General features: G+C 43.8%; 1 protein-coding gene across 4 annotated transcripts; it reads right to left on the minus strand.

Moving 5' to 3' along the window:
- Positions 1-743: 743 nt before the first annotated feature.
- Positions 744-15,656, minus strand: Phf7 (PHD finger protein 7). 4 transcript variants are annotated; one of them, XM_048355882.1, is made up of 11 exons: positions 15,176-15,656; positions 13,610-13,722; positions 11,733-11,785; positions 10,139-10,230; positions 5,929-6,030; positions 5,319-5,443; positions 4,700-4,859; positions 3,811-3,917; positions 2,969-3,085; positions 1,505-1,629; positions 744-1,316 (listed from the first exon to the last, which is right to left on the minus strand). In XM_048355882.1, the coding sequence occupies exons 2-11, from the start codon at positions 13,651-13,653 to the stop codon at positions 1,090-1,092; spliced, it is 1,152 nt and encodes a 383-aa protein (XP_048211839.1). In that variant the 5' UTR covers positions 13,654-13,722; positions 15,176-15,656; the 3' UTR covers positions 744-1,089. The 4 variants fall into 4 exon arrangements, with proteins under 4 accessions (XP_048211839.1, XP_048211840.1, XP_048211842.1 ...); XM_048355883.1 differs by having other exon boundaries at positions 15,114-15,656; XM_048355885.1 differs by lacking the exon at positions 2,969-3,085.
- Between the last annotated feature and the right edge of the window lie 66 nt (positions 15,657-15,722).

The raw sequence follows: 15,722 nt of genomic DNA on the forward strand, positions 1-15,722 counted from the left end.
CAAGCCCCAGGACTGGAAAAAAAAATTGGAATATATTAGTTATACAAGGAAGGTTCAATGTAATTTTCATATGGACAATGTGCCCCAATCAAATTTACCTCCTCTCTCTCCCTCTATCCACCCTCTCCCATCCTTAAATCAATTCCAACAAGTTTCATTACTCTATTTTCATATGCCAGTCACCTTCTATTGGTCCTTTTCCTTTTCAATGATACTTGCTCCGCCAACATAGCATATTTTACTTTTCCTGTGATTCACTTTTGTTCCAGCATATATTAATTATGTGAGGGTTTACCATAGTAATTCATATATGCACATAATTTGGTCAGATTGACCTCATCTATTGCTCTTTCCTGGACCCTCCTCTCCCCACTACTGTTCAATAGCTTTCCTTATGCTATTAGAAGGGTAAGTTTTCAAATTCCCTTACTTTACCCACCAGACTCTTTGTTTTTTGTTTTTGTTGTGTTGTGGTTTTTTTTGCCAGTCCTGGGACTTGAACTCGGGGCCATCTCTGAGCCTCTTTGTGTTCAAGGCTAGCACTCTACCACTCAAGTCACAGTGCCTCTTCTGGCTTTTTAAAAGTAGTTTATTGGAGGTAAGTTTCATTGACTTTTCTGCTCTGGCTGGCTTCAAACTGTGTTCCCCATATCTCAGCCTCCTGAGTAGCTAGGATTATAGGCATGAGCCACTGGCACTCAGACTCTTTAGTATTTTAAACAAGTTTCAGAGTGAACTTATAAGGAGACATCAACGGAGAGAAAACTTTTATTTGCAAAATAACAAGCATGAGTGAAGTAAGAAGAGGCATATGAGAACCAGATTAAGGTGGAAGAATCTTGGTGGAATAAAGAGAACTGGGAAGAGCAAGCAAAGGCACTCTCATAGCCACACATACATCTGGCTGTTGGCATCTTGCCTCTGCTCTTCCCTCCCGCTCTCCTGGGGCTTCTTTGCTTGGCTCATAGTCTCACTGCAGGCCCTCTTTCCCTGTCTCACAGTCCCAAAATGTTCCCTCCTTCCCCAATACCCAATGGAGGAGTGCTACTTCGTACCCAACTGTGCTTGGCAGCAACTACTCAGAAGCTGTTACTGGGATTTTTTGCAGCTCTTAGGAACTTTGATTCCCTTGGACTGCCAGGAATGGTTCCTCCTGCCACCAGAGGACTCTGGATTTTCAACCAAGGAAGGTCCTGGCCAATCATTCCAACAAGAGCCTGGATTTTCTCCCGGGCTGGAATCTCTGTAGAATTGCTCCTGGGGATGGAAGGTGCTGCTGCAGCAGGGGATGTCATTTGAATTTTCAGGTACATAGACTGGTGAAAGAAAGGTGGGAAAGGACAACTAAACCCTTTGTTTCTCCCAGGCGCAGGTCCTTAGGTTGTCCCAAGCCACTTTCCTCCCAAAGCTAAAGGCCCCACTAAAAGCCCCTGTTCTCTTTTCAGGCATCACAAGTCCCCAGTCCTATCCCAGTTCATAGACCAAACCATCCTTCCAGCTCCACCTGCGGCTGAAGGAGAAGGTGAACACTCCTCACATTCCCATTTCTTGCCGTTGGATCTAAGAAAGGAGCAATCTCTATGGGTTCCATGGGATCCGCACGTAGCACACAAAACGAGGCACCACTTCCTATAGGAAAAGCCAAGGAGAGATGAGGAAGACAATAGAACATCACCCTACCCTCTGAATGTTTGCTGCTGGCCAGCCTCAGCTATGCTGAGAGCATCCTGGGCGTGTGTGTGTGTGTGTGTGTGTGTGTGTGTGTGTGTGTGTGCTGATACTGGGGCTTGATTTCAGGGCCTCACATTCTAACTTCACTTTTTTGCTCAAGGCTGGTACTCTACTGTTGAGCCATACCTCCACTTGTAGCATTTTGCTAGTTAATTGGAGGAGAGTCTTGTGGACATTTCTGTTTGGGCTGTTTTTGAACCACGATCCTCAGATCTCAGCCTCCTGGGTAGTTAGTACTATAGGTGTGAGCCTCCAGTGCCTAACCCTAGGCTTTTTTTTTTTTTTTTTGCCAGTCCTGGAGCTTGAACTCAGGGCCTGAGCACTGTCCCTGGCTTCTTTTTGCTCAAGGCTAGCACTCTGCCACTCAAGCCACAGCACCGCTTCTGGCTGTTTTCTCTATATGTGGTGCTGGGGAATTGAACCCAGGGCTTCATGTATATGAGACAAGCACTCTTGCCACTAGGCCATATTCCCATCCCCAACCCTAGGCTTTTTTATTTCTTTTAATGATCCATTTCAACCATCACAGATTTGAAGTTTAGAGACTGAATGCTAATCCCAGAAGCCTGCATAGCCCTTCACAAGATGGATTTAGAAAGGAATTAGTCACACATGTCTCTTTCCCGGCATCAGAAGTAGACCTTCAATGAGATCTGTCTGCACATAATGAGTCAGGGGCTGGTCAAGAATGGGATATAGCTATGTATATCACCTTTATAATAACAATTAAAAATAAAAGTTTAAGGCTGGGGATATAGCCTAGTGGCAAGAGCGCCTGCCTCGGATACACGAGGCCCTAGGTTCGATTCCCCAGCACCACATATACAGAAAACGGCCAGAAGCGGCGCTGTGGCTCAAGTGGCAGAGTGCTAGCCTTGAGCGGGAAGAAGCCAGGGACAGTGCTCAGGCCCTGAGTCCAAGGCCCAGGACTGGCCAAAAAAAATAAATAAATAAAAATAAATAAAAAATAAAAGTTTAGGAAGTGGTGCTCTGGCTCAAGTGGCAGGGATCTAGCCTAGAGCTGAAGAGCTTAGGGACAGTGCCCAGGCTCTGAGTTCAAGCCCCACGTCTGACAAAAAAGAAAAAAAAAACCCAAAAAATAAAAGTTTAAAAAATGGGGCTTAACAATTAGCATCCAAAGATTTGAAGATGGGGGAACTTCTTTCTCCTAATAACTGTGCCAAAGTCTAATTCTAAGATGGCACTCCTAGCTTTCTAGGCAGGAGCTTCTCCCTACCCTTCTTCTTCAAAGCTGTCTCTGCCTTGTTCATACAGGCAGGTGGGGGCATCACAGTGCTGATAGCGCTGGTATAACTCTGAGAAAGCCCCTGGTTCAAGTTCCCAGGCAGCATCTCTGTAGTGGGAGAAGAAACACAGTAAAAGACATACAATCCTCTTTGTTCACCAGGAAGGAACTAATGACCCAAGCCAAGCACAGCTAAGCACAGCACAAGTTCACCAAGGCTGGGGAAATGGCTGTGGGACGGCAACACAGGGGTTCCTTAGTTTCACCCTGGAAGTCAAGAACCCATTGCCACAGGGAATTCTGCTCCCCAAAGTACCCTTTTTAGAAACCCTACTTCAGCCCAGTTTTCTCTCCCTTCTCTCTCTCTCTTTCCCTCCTTCCCCTCCTTCTTTCCTTTTTCCCCTTCTTCCCCTTCTTCCCTTTCTCTCATCAGTCCTGGGGCTTGAACTCGGCCTGGGCACTGTCCTCAAGGTTTAATTTTTTGCTCAAGAATAGCACTCTACCACTTGAGCCATAGCTCCATTTCCAGCTTTCTGGTGGTTAAGAGGAGATAGAGGAGTTTCACAGAGTTTCCTGCTTGGGCTAGCTCACACTATGATCCTCAGATCTTAGTCCCCTGAGTAGCTAGGATGACAAGTGTGAGATACCTACACCCTGCTCTTTCCTTTTCTTGTGAAAATTGCGAAGCATTCTCCTCACCTTCCCTTCTTCACCATCTATCAACACCTTCATTCACCATGCTCACTGTCCAAACTATTCTCATACTCACCTCCTCTCTAAAAATCTAGGCAACCCACTCCCTGGCTCAGTTCCTGTGGTAAAGTTTCCAATACCTGTCTGGAATATGTATTCCCATTCTTAGCATTTCTTGAGGAAACTCTTCTTTGTTGTTACACTGGGGACATTTGAAGAAATGCTTTGCTGATGTGTGGGCATATTTCTGTAAAAAGAAACAAGAGGTTTGTGTTTTTCAAACACTGACCACCTTCTTCCCACTCCGACCCTTACCCCATGGGGGGGGGGTGGGTATTCAGGAAAAGCAGTTCAGGTGGACTAGTGTGAAGATTGCAAGACCAGGTATCCAGTCTGAAACCAAAATGCTTTCAAAATAGTTCCCAGAGTGTCTTAACTACCATCTCTGACCGTGCTAAGTAGGGGTCAGGTGCCTGAATACATTTTCTTTTTTTTCATCCCAGTAATGAGGCTGATTTTGATGGTACTTGACTGGGATGAGTCTATTTGCTCTAGCAATCCAGAGGAATCTTATTGTTGTTGTTATTGTTGTTGGTGGTCATGGGGCTTGAACTCAGGGCCTGGGTGTTATCCTTGAGCTTTTTTGCTAAAGACCAGCACTCTACCAGTTTGAGCCAAAGCTCCACTTCTGGTTTTCTGGTGGTTAATTGGAGACAAGAATCTCACAGATTTCCTGCCTAGGCTGCCTTCAAACCACAGTCCACAGATCTCAGATTCCTGAGTAGCTAGGATTAAAGGTATGAACTATCAGCACCTGGCTAGCAAGAGGATTTTGTTCAGCCTGTCTTATCATGAATGAGATGCTGTGGTCCAAGGATGGCCAGAGTCTAGGCTGACTACTTTCACTGATCAGAAGCAGTCCTGTCTGCAGCCTGCAGTGCTGAAATTAAAGCTTGCCTGAGTGTTTCATGCAGGGAGCTAAGGTAATTGTGGAAGGCCCCTCCACCCCAAGGGTAGAGAAAGCCCCACCTGGATGCACTTGCGGTGGTAGATAGTTTGACTACAACATGGGCTCTGGATGTTTTCAACACTCGCTTGAGATAAGTCTTCACAACATAAGACGCAGTTTTCCTCCCTCAATTTCCCCTGTTGGATGTCCTGTGTTGGGCGATGTTTTCCACAAAATGATCTATGACAGGGTAAACAGACTTGTCACTGATGCTGATTCCCAGCTGCCTGCCTAAGAAGGCTAGGAAATCAGCCATCCAGGCCAGTGCTCGGTGACCCTCCACATTCAGGGAGGAGTGTAAGCAGGGTGAAGAACAGCCCCATGCCTTCTCACGGCTGCTCTTCCCCCAAGCAAAGCTCCCAAGGTTGTCTCCCCAACCTCTCATTCTTTAAAGCCCCACTTAGTTCTGAGCAGCTGTCTATGAACTCCAGCTGTTTGTAATTTAAGGAGGGGGGACAGGAAGCAAGAAGAAACTCCTGTGAAATATCCAAGTCAAGACACTGTTTCCCATTATTGAGCGGAGGGACAGATTTGCTGGTGAATCAAAACAGGCCTGTGAACACTTAGTTCTGATTTCATTACGTGGCTAAACAGCAAGTTGCAAAGGGGCAGCTTAACTAACTTTACTCTTTCACTTACTTGTACTCTCCAAAAAATTGTGAAAGGCAACCCCTTTCTTGGCCACAAGGCAGATGGAAGTTTCTGATGCAATGGTCCTTCTGACAACTGATAGCAGCTCCTTTTTTCTTGCACACAAAGCAGATCTGTAAAGGGGATCCCAGACAGTGCTCAGTGACCCGAGAAAGATACACATCTTTCTGTGGAATGGAAATATCGAGAAGCAACAACCATTTTCTTTCCTCATTTGCCTTAAATGCTTTAGGGCACCCTAAAAGTTGAGCTTCAAGTAACACTGAGTTCTGTTTTCTCAGGATGTTGTTCTCTCTCTTTAGGATGCTACATTCAAAGGAGAATGGGACTTACGAGAAGGACCAGTACTATGGGTGTAGCTTAGTGGCACAGAACTTGCTTAGGGTATAATCCCTAGCACAACAAGCACCCACCCTGGGTTTGATCCTTAGCATGGTGCATGGGCATGGGTGTGCATGCGCGTACACCACCCTCCCCCAGGAAGGAAAAGGGGGGGGGGAGAGATTTTCTTTTGGAAAATCCAAGTCATTTGACTTCTAGAAACAGGGATTCTGAGAGAGGCATTAGAAGAGGCCTACCCATTTCAAAGGATTCTAACCTTCCTAGAAGCCCGGGCTGCCTCTTTTTTGATATCTTCAGGCAGGAATCCATGGAAACCTCTGTTGGATTGGCCCCTCTGAGGCAGCTTACTAGATAAGATCTGAGGGAGCAGCAGAAACAGGCAGTCAACAGGAATGATCAGTGAAATAGTGAAGTGGGGTCACAATGACCAGGAAGGAGAGCTAAGAAATAATTTGCTGGAAATCTATATCTATATCTATATCTATATATGTCACAGACATTTACAAGACAATTTCTTTATGAAGGCTTCTGCAGCACTATGGGTTGGGAATGCTCAAACACTTTAAAAATTTATTATTACTATTATTATTATTAAGTGGTTCTACAAAGAGGTTACAATTCCATGTCAGGTTATGAGCACAATGCTTCTTGATCAATGCCACCCCTTCCATCATTCCTCCCCATTTTCTCCCTCCCATCCCTACACTCTCAAGTTATGTAATTCAATGTACAAATATTAACTTATTGAATAAACCAACATTTCCTTTCCACAGATGTGACTTTCTCAAGGCCATAGAAATCCAGAACCTGAGCTTCCATATACCTTTACATTACATTGCCTCTCATTTACTGAGGGCTGCTGGCTATTGTGTGCTGAACATTGGGAAAACATTTCCTTTGTACACACTCATTTTGTGCTTACCACAGTTCTATGATACCAAGGTTATTGTGACCTTTCTCTTATAGTGGCCACTGAGGTACAGTGTGACAAGTGGCATGGGCTAGGGTCACATGACAAAGAGTAGTAGAAGTCGCATTCACACTTGGGCCTATGGACCCCACTCTTTTATCCCTCCTGCTATATCACTCTTCAGTACAGAATACTTTTGTCAGAGTATTACTACTGAAGGGCAAACCATATTTTCAAAGCTCATCCTGTAGATCCAGGCACCAGTGGCTCACACCTGTAATCCTAGCTACTCAGGAGGCTGAGATCTGAGGATCTGAGGATGTCAGATGAGGTTTGAAGCCAGCCTGGGCAGGAAAGTCTATGAGACATTTATCTCCAATTAACTACTAAAAAAATGGAGGTGGAGCTGTGGCTCAAGTAGTAAAGCCATGAACAAAAAGCTCAGGGAGAGTGTCCAGGTCCTGAGTTCAAACTCCAGGACTGGCACATGTTTTTTATTTTAGAGAAAATGTAGCTTTATTTTTTTCAATTACATTTTATTGACAAGGTGATGTACAGAGGGGGCACAGTTACATAATAAGGTAGTGAGTACATTTCTTGTCTTATTTGTTACACCTCCCTCATTTTTCATTCCCTTCCCTAGTTCAGATAAGCATATATACAATATCCAGTGTACCAAAATCATATACAGTGACCACAGTGGGTACGCCAAAGGAAATTCACCAAGTACATTAAACATAATGACAACAATAGAATCTTCCTGTTTCCATCTCTCTCTCTCTCTCTCTCTCTCTCTCTCTCTCTCTCTCTCTCTCTCTCTCTCTCTCTCTCTCTCTTTCTCTCTCTCTTTTTTTGCCAGTCCTGGGGCTTGGACTCAGGAACTGAGCACTGTCCCTGGCTTCTTTTTTTTTTTTTCTCAAGGCTAGCACTCTGCCACCTGAACCACAGTGTCACTTCTAGCCTTTTCTATATATGTGGTGCTGAGGAATTGAACCCAGGGCTTCGTGTATATGAGGCAAGCACTCTTGCCACTAGGCCATATTCCCAGCCCCTCCTGTTTCCATCTCTTGTAGTTCATTTTGCTTAGCTTCATCTTATATAATCATGTACATAGCTGTTAAACTATTGTGATCCTCTGATAGGTCTATCCTAGACCTTTTTCTGTTTATTTAGTAATTGTTTGGTTTTAGATGCATAATGTAAAGTTGCTGACCCAAACATGTGGAAATACCATTTGAAAAGAAGTTTGTTATTTTGCAGACATGACCTCTACTATTCTCCCCATCCCCAACAATCATATATTAAGGAGAATATGTGCCTTTGTTCTCTGTGTTCTAGGCTTGTCTCACTCAACATTATTTGTTCAAGATCTGACTATTTCCCTGCGAATGCCATTATTTTTCATTTCTCTTGGATTTGTCTGTCCAAGAATAGCTTTGAATTGAAATTCTCAGATCTCAGCCTCCTGAGTAGCTAGGATTATAGATATGAGTCGCTGGTGCAAAGCAGGAAGTGCACTTTTAAAAATACACTTTAAAGGGCTGGGAATATGGCCTAGTGGCAAGAGTGCTCGCCTCCTATACAGGAAGCCCTGGGTTCGATTCCTCAGCACCACATAGATAAAAAATGGCCAGAAGTGGCGCTGTGGCTCAAGTGGCAGAGTGCTAGCCTTGAGCAAAAAAAAAAAAAAAAAAAAAAAGAAGCCAAGGACAGTGCTCAGGCCCTGAGTTCAAGGCCCAGGACTGGCAAAAAAAAAAAATACACTTTAAAGGGGACTTTGTTTCTTGTTTGTGTTTTTAAGACATGGTATAGCAACATAGCTCAGGTTGGCCCCAAACTCATGATCCTCTTGTTTCAGCTTCCTAAGTGCTGGAAATGAACTACCATGCCTGGCATAAAGGGCCTTTTGTTTCTGAAAAGCTTCCTGGAAACAATCTGGAGTGGGAAATTGAGGAGAAAGAAGCAGCTGGGAATGGTAGGTCATAGCTGTAATCACAGCATTTGGGAGGCTGAGGTAAGAGGGTCAGGTGTCTGGAAATAATGAGGCCTTGTCTCAAAAGGCAGGCCAACCAACCAACCAATAAAAAAACAAGGGAAGATGCTAAACTACTATATACATTGGGAAAATATCATCACCAATCACTGTCCAACAATATTGAGAAAGACTGCTAGACTTCTTTTAGTTACATGAATCAGTTGCATAAGTGTGTAATAGGAACTCAGAATTTATTGAGACAGGTCTCACTATACAGCCCAGGCTGGCCTTGAACTGTGATTTTCCTGCCTCAGTCTCCCAAGTGCATTAGGTTATCTTATTCCGATATCAGAGGAAAGGTAACACTACAATGTTAGACGACTGTAGGGGTATTTAGCTTATAGCTATATGTTACCAGTTATGCTTAAACAAATGTATCTAAAGACTAGTTACCTTAAAGCTTTAACCATAGCATGAATGATTTTTGTTTAATTTGTATTTTAAGTATTACTACCATTTTCTACAATAAACGTGTGTTATTTCTATATACAGAAAAATCAGTAAAGATCAAAAATCTAAAAATATCTTTAATAGGAGTTTGTTTTAGTATTTCTTGGCCCATCCATGCCATAAAGTATCAATTAGCTATTAAAAGAAGCAACTAGGTCTATAAGGTTCTATATGCAAAGATCTCCAAAATATATGAAAAGAAAATAAAGCAAGATACGAAACATTGTATATAGTAAGTTTATTTTTATGTTAAAAATGTATATGCTTGTAAATGCATCAGAATTAACAAAGCCCTGAGACCCGCAGGACATCCAAGAAAGGAGAATAAAAGCTCTTTCTCATACACACAGATGTAAAAGTCAAACAAAATATTAACAAGTTGAATCCAACACTATGCTTATGGGATAATACATTATGATCAAATAGGATATATTCCAGGAATGTAAGATTAAAGAATCCAGTTGTAACAAAACACATTAACAAACTGAGAGAAAAATTAAGATAATCTTTTTTTTTTTGGCCAGTCCTGGGCCTTGGACTCAGGGCCTGAGCACCGTCCCTGGCTTCTTCCCGCTCAAGGCTAGCACTCTGCCACGTGAGCCACAGCGCCCCTTCTGGCCGTTTTCCATATATGTGGTGCTGGGGAATCGAACTGAGAGCTTCATGTGTAGGAGGCAAGCACTCTTGCCACTAGGCCATATTCCCAGCCCTAAGATAATCTTAACAGAAGCAGAAAATACATTTGACAAATTCAGTATTCACAGATATCCTCAGTAAAACAATCTGACTTTTAAAAGCACCTATAACAAAATCTTACAGCTATATTTATAATGGTAGAAAACGAGATACTGCCCCCTAGTGTTGGGAACAAGACATGAATGACCACTCATACCACTTCTATTGAACATTGTGTTGAAGGACTTAGGTTTATTGAAAGCAAGAAGAAATTTTAAAAATTTAGAAAGAAAAATAACACTGTCTTTATTCAGACTATGAACTAAGGCTGGATTCAAAAATAGTCTGTATAGCAAAAGCCATAAAACATAAAAAGCAAAGGAAGCTTATACTCACAAGACAGAAATAATGCACACTGAGATTGTCTTTCTGAAGGAATTCTCCTAGCTTCTCAGGATCCCCAGGTTCTCGAAGGCATAGTCGACAAACTAGAAGAGTAAACATAAAGCATTAGGGTTAACTGGGCATGGTAGCACCTGTGATCCTATGTAGGAGGCTGAATTGGGAAGGACCTTGGTTCTGGGCTTGCTGAGCAAAAAAGCTGGAAAGACTCTGTCTCAATAGAATAAGCTAGGAATGGTGGTATGTGCTTGTCATTCCCACTATGGTGGAAGTATAAAAATAGGATCCCGGTGCATGGGCCAGGCAAAAAGTGAAACACTATCTTTAAATCACTAGGGCAGACAGGCGCTGATGGCTCACACCTGTAATCCTAGCTACTCAGGAGGCTGAGATCTGAGGATCATGGTTCAAAGCCAGCCCAGGCAGGAAAAGCTGTGAGACTCTTATCTCCAATTAGCCACCAGAAAACCAAAAGTGGTGCTGTGGCTCAAGTGGTAGAGTGCTAGCTAGCCTTGAGTGAAAAAGCTCAAGGACAGGACCTAGGCCCTGAGTTTGGGCCCCACGACTGACAAAAAAAAAAATCAAAACAAAACTAGTGCAAAAAAGGACTGGGAAGCATGGCTCAATAGTACAGCACCTGCCAAGCAAATATGAGGCTCTGAGTTCAAACACTAGTACTGAAAAATAAAAGTTAGTTATATAGGCCTGGCTCAACTTGACCATTAATGGAAGAGAAAGCTGGACACTGGTGGCTAATGCCTATAATCCTGGCTACTCAGGAGGCTGAGATCTGAGGATCGTGGTTTGAAGCTAGCCTGGGCAGAAAAGGCTTCATAAGATTCTTATCTCCAATAAGCTACTCCAAAAAGGTGGAAGTGGCTCTATGGTTCAAGTGGTAGAGCACTAGCCTTGAGCACAAAGAGGCTTAAGGACAGCACCTGAGTTCAAGCCACCAGACTGACAAAAAAATAAAAAAGGATAGAAGAAAAAAACAAAAGTACAAAACATGGGAACCAACTATTTAAGTATAGGAAAGAGTGTAGATGCTCTTCAGCTTACAAAGGGCTTATGTCCAGATGTAATAATTAGCAAATTCATAATACATCTTGTTTCCTTCTCATGATTGTATGGCCGACTGGGTGCTGTTTTGTGGCTGTTGCCCAGCACTCCAAGAGAGCATTGTACCACGTATTGCCAGCACAAGAAAAGATAAAAATAATTTGTTTCCATATCACTGTAAAGCCAAACAATTGGGGACCATCTGGGCTGAAAAATGGGTCATTTTGGAAGTGCTAAAGATTAAGATGAGGTCTCATTTGGTATGTCAGGCCTTGATATAACTTAAATGATACTGAAGGATTTGGCTACAACTTCCTAGCTTTTGTTGTCAATTGGCTTTTAACTAATTTGCTTTATAAACTTCAAACATAAAAACTTTAAGCTATAGACCCTTAGTTCTTCACGATCTTGGGAGAATCTGGAAAGGAAGTGGAGTGATAGTGAGAGAAGCAAGCTCACTGCCCCACACGAGTGGCCTTCTTTGCTACGGACTGGACACAGTAGCCAAACACAGCCTCATTTTTCTTACCAGGCTCTGAAGATGGCTTTCTCTGGATTACCCTTCTAGTCCTGGCAGATTTTCTATATAAGAGAAAAAAGAAGCACAAGGTGGCCAACCCTTAAAATATCATCACATATCTTATGGACGCCCAAAATAATTAAAGGCTAAAATACCAGTGTTTTCATATTCCATATTTTCCAAAAGCATAAATCATACTCATTACATTATTTGAAAGTATGGGTTAAAGTTAAGCAATCTTTCTGTAATCATCTTTCTGTCCCAAGTGCTTGCACTGCCTATGTTGATTCAATGAATGTAAAAGCAAACCCTTTTTTCTTTTTCTGACAACTACCTAGGTGGTACCATCTTTCTAATGCACACTGAAGTGATACCAAAGTTCAGAGTATTTCCCATCGGTAGATACTACTCTTGATATTTTCTGTACACTTTTTGGGGGGCTAGTCCTGGGGCCTGGGCACTGTCCCTGAGCTCTTTTGATCAAGGCTAGCATTCTACCACTTTTCAGCTTTTTTGGGTGCATAACTGGAGATAAGAGTCTTAAGGACTTTCCTCCCTGGGCTCGCTTTGAACCAAGATCCTCAGATCTCACCACCCTGAAATTAGGATTACAGGTATGAGCCTGCTGGGCCTATTCTTTTTTTTTTTTAAATAAAAAAGCAAACATCTAATTTAATTTGAAGAAAAACATTCAGAAGTTGTCTTCAGGAACAATGGAGCAAATCACTCCTGAGGAGTCTAGCAGTGTGGTGTCACATATATTGAAACAGTTGAGAAAAATACAAATACCATTTACCTGAAGAAGTTACTTGCAAATCAACTCATCTTGAAATGGAATAATCCTCCATCATGTCTTAATATCAAAAAGTATGCAGGGTTCTCTGAATGACTTGTACATTTGAAGAGGCAATTGTACAAAGTCTCCTACTTTCTATGTGGGATAAATTCCTTGTTTCAGCCAGCTCTCAGAAGAGGGGCAATGAGCACAACACCATTTCCACCAACAAAGAGCAGTGGAACATTCCATTTATTGATTTATTTATCTCTTCACACATCTCCTCAGCAATTTCTATGTTGGTCACCATTTCTTCCACATTCACCAGTATCATATTGAAATGTTGGTCATGAGCATATAATCTGCCTTGAAGCTCTCAGTCATTTCTCATCTTCACATAAGTCCTCTCATCCAGGGACTCCTCTAGTTTTTTGCTGGTTCACGTTGTCTGCCATGTTTCAAACCTTGTGCCTTTTTCTTGCTTCTTGGAACAACTGGAGAGTACTTCTGTTTCCCCCCAAAAAGTGAGAGGGCAAAAGCACCAGAAGTATACTTGTGTTTCATTCCACCCAGTCTATTCTTGGTATTTTAACATGTACTAGCCCAAGGAATGCTGCATTAGGGCTGGGAATGTGGCTTAGTGGTACAGTGCTTGCCTAGCATGCATGAAGCCCTGGGTTTGATTCCTCAATACCACATAAACAGAAAAAAACAGTACTGTGGCTCAAGTGGTAGAGCACTAGCTTTGTGCAAAAGCTCAGGGACAGTGCCCAGGCCCCGAGTTCAAGCCCCAGGACTAGGGGGAAAAAGTGGCTGTATGCATCAATATGCATATTTACCAGATGAGAAAACTGAAGTATAATGAAATGATCTATCCCAGGACACATAGCAAGTGGTCGAGAGAAGATGTGAATTTAGGTAATAAAATTTCAGAGCCAGCTACCCAGGACAGCTATGGCACGCTAAGAAGGCAGTGTCTGGGAGCCCCTTGTGTGTACTTTCACACAAGTTCAATCCCAGCATGAGACCATGCCAAGGGGAGCCAGAAGTGTTTTATGTACCACAGGCCACTGGACATTTTCTCCCAACTCACTCTCATCAACTAATCTACCTCAGTCTTTGGCATTCCTTCTTCTTTTCTTTTATCGTCTTCATCCGTTGCTGCCTCTCTCTCCTATCTTGGATTCTTCTGTACTATGATGAGGACAATATAGGCTCTTCCAACTATGAATATAAATAGCGTTTGGTCAGTATTTCATGTGTGGAGAGTTCTGGGGATTGAATTTAGGGCTGTATGCTTGTTCTGGGCAAGCACTCTACCATTTGAGTAATATTCCTAGCTCATGGAGCAGTAATTTAGTTCTCATCTGAATATCACATTCCACAAAGGTGGGGTGCATATCATCTCCCAACACATGTGGCAGAATAAAAGGGTTACAAAGTATCAATGTAATAGCCAATAATTATTAAATTGGGTGTGTTCAAGGTACTTTGTGTGTTAACACATAAAAATCCCATGTGTTAGGTACAATTACCTCCATTTTCAATGTGAAGAGACTGAGGCACAAACAAATTATTTCACCCAAAGCCAGAGTTAAAGGTGTGATAAAGGTGTGATCTGAACCCAAATAGCTTCATTCCAAAGGCCAGCTTTGACTCCCATGTTGTACTGTTACCACACAGCAGTGTATAAGTTGGAACCATTTGCTTGATTTAGTTAAATAGTTTCTTGGTGCCTACTAAATTCATGAGACAGCACTCAGGAAAAAAGACATCCAGATGTGGATGCCTTAATCTTACCCAGATGGAGCTAGATCAACTTGGTCTTTCCTGGGGTGGGGCTTGGGGGGTAGCCTGTGAAATTTTGGCTAAAAGTATTAACTCCCTCTAGTGAGAGATAAGGCATAACACTAACATCTCCTTATCCCTCTTTTTTCTTTCTTTTTTAAACCAGACTCAGATGACCACTGAGGTTTGGCTTGTTGCCAACTTTTGTCTAGATCTGAACAGAAAAAAAATGTCCCATAGTGGAGAAAATGCCCTGCAACTCCCCCTGTCACTAGGATTACAAATTAATAGTTTTCAATGGCCCAGGGTAAACCCCTGAGAGTGAATGGGGACAAAAGGAACCAACATAACCCACGAAGAAAGTACTACTGTCAAGTCAGAGGAGGGAGAAAGATAGCAGTATTTCTAAGGAGTGCTTCATGAACCAGGGATATACATACACTCTAGCATCCTGAATCTCTTTAGGGACCTTTGCCCGCCTACTGTGCATGAACGTGGCTACTGAGGCCATTGGCTGGCGGCTCTCCCTTCTTTTGGTGCGTGGCCCGTCTCCTTTTCCAAGCCAGGAGAGGAAATTGCGGAAGTTGACATCTGCTGTGTCCTTACTCCACCAAAAAGCACCAAGACAGCGTGGAGGAGAGAGGGCGCGCCCAGACGTGGCTGTTCCCGTTGGGGGATGCACTGGGGCTGACACCCGGGTTGCCCACGGCCGGGGCTACCCGGACCATATCGCAGTAAACCCTGAAACTTCAGTGCTTGGCACCGCTGGATCATGACGTTCCCGGAGCAGGAATCAGGGCACCCTAGCAGTGAAAAGATGCAGCTACCTTCCAAAACATTCGAGGGACGTGACTTCCACAGGCCGTCCGGGCTCCCTCGAAAAGCTTACCAAGTTGTTTCTCTGGATGAGGGCTGGCTAAGTGCTTGCTGAATAAATTTAAAATAACGTATTCGGCTCCGCCGCGGTCGCAAGAATAAAGAATGATCTATGTGGAAAATACGTATCGGTGTGGCCACAACCGTCCTCCAGAGGTAACAGCTGGAGAAGGGGTTCAAGGAGCATCCCGTGGATGCCAGACCAGGCTCATGTCGCGCCGGCCGGGGGGCTGGTGCGGGGCCGGGCTGGAGGTCGCCTCCGCCGCTCGCTCCTCACGGTAGCGTAAGGGCCGCCACTCCCGGGCCGGGCTGCTCACCCAGCTGTTGCTGAGGGCGCCGCTATCGAGGGAACTTATTCGTTGTCACAAGCCGTGATCGCTACTTCACGGGCGGCCGCCCCGCGGGGTGACTGCGCGGGCGAAGGAGGCGAGGGCTCAAGCCGGGGCGGGGCCACGAGGACTGCGGCCCCACGGGGACCGTAGGGAAACCGGCAGTTGGGCGGGTCGGACCGCTAACGGCCACGAGCTCGCCCCGCCCCCAACCGCGCAAGCGCAGCTGCT

This window comes from Perognathus longimembris, chromosome 10 (genome assembly GCF_023159225.1).
Source record: "Perognathus longimembris pacificus isolate PPM17 chromosome 10, ASM2315922v1, whole genome shotgun sequence".
NCBI lineage: Eukaryota > Metazoa > Chordata > Mammalia > Rodentia > Heteromyidae > Perognathus > Perognathus longimembris.

Bases quoted from the DNA above. Each gene is read 5' to 3' on its own strand.
- Phf7 (XM_048355882.1), bottom strand. From the start codon at position 13,653: ATGAAGACGATAAAAGAAAAGAAGAAGGAATGCCAAAGACTGAG. The intron at 6,031-10,138 runs GTGAGTATAAGC...CTGCTCCCTCAG, and splicing joins GTGTGCATTATTTCTGTCTT to ATCTTATCTAGTAAGCTGCC. The intron at 3,918-4,699 runs GTGGGGCTTTCT...TTCTTTTTACAG, and splicing joins ACCACCGCAAGTGCATCCAG to AAATATGCCCACACATCAGC.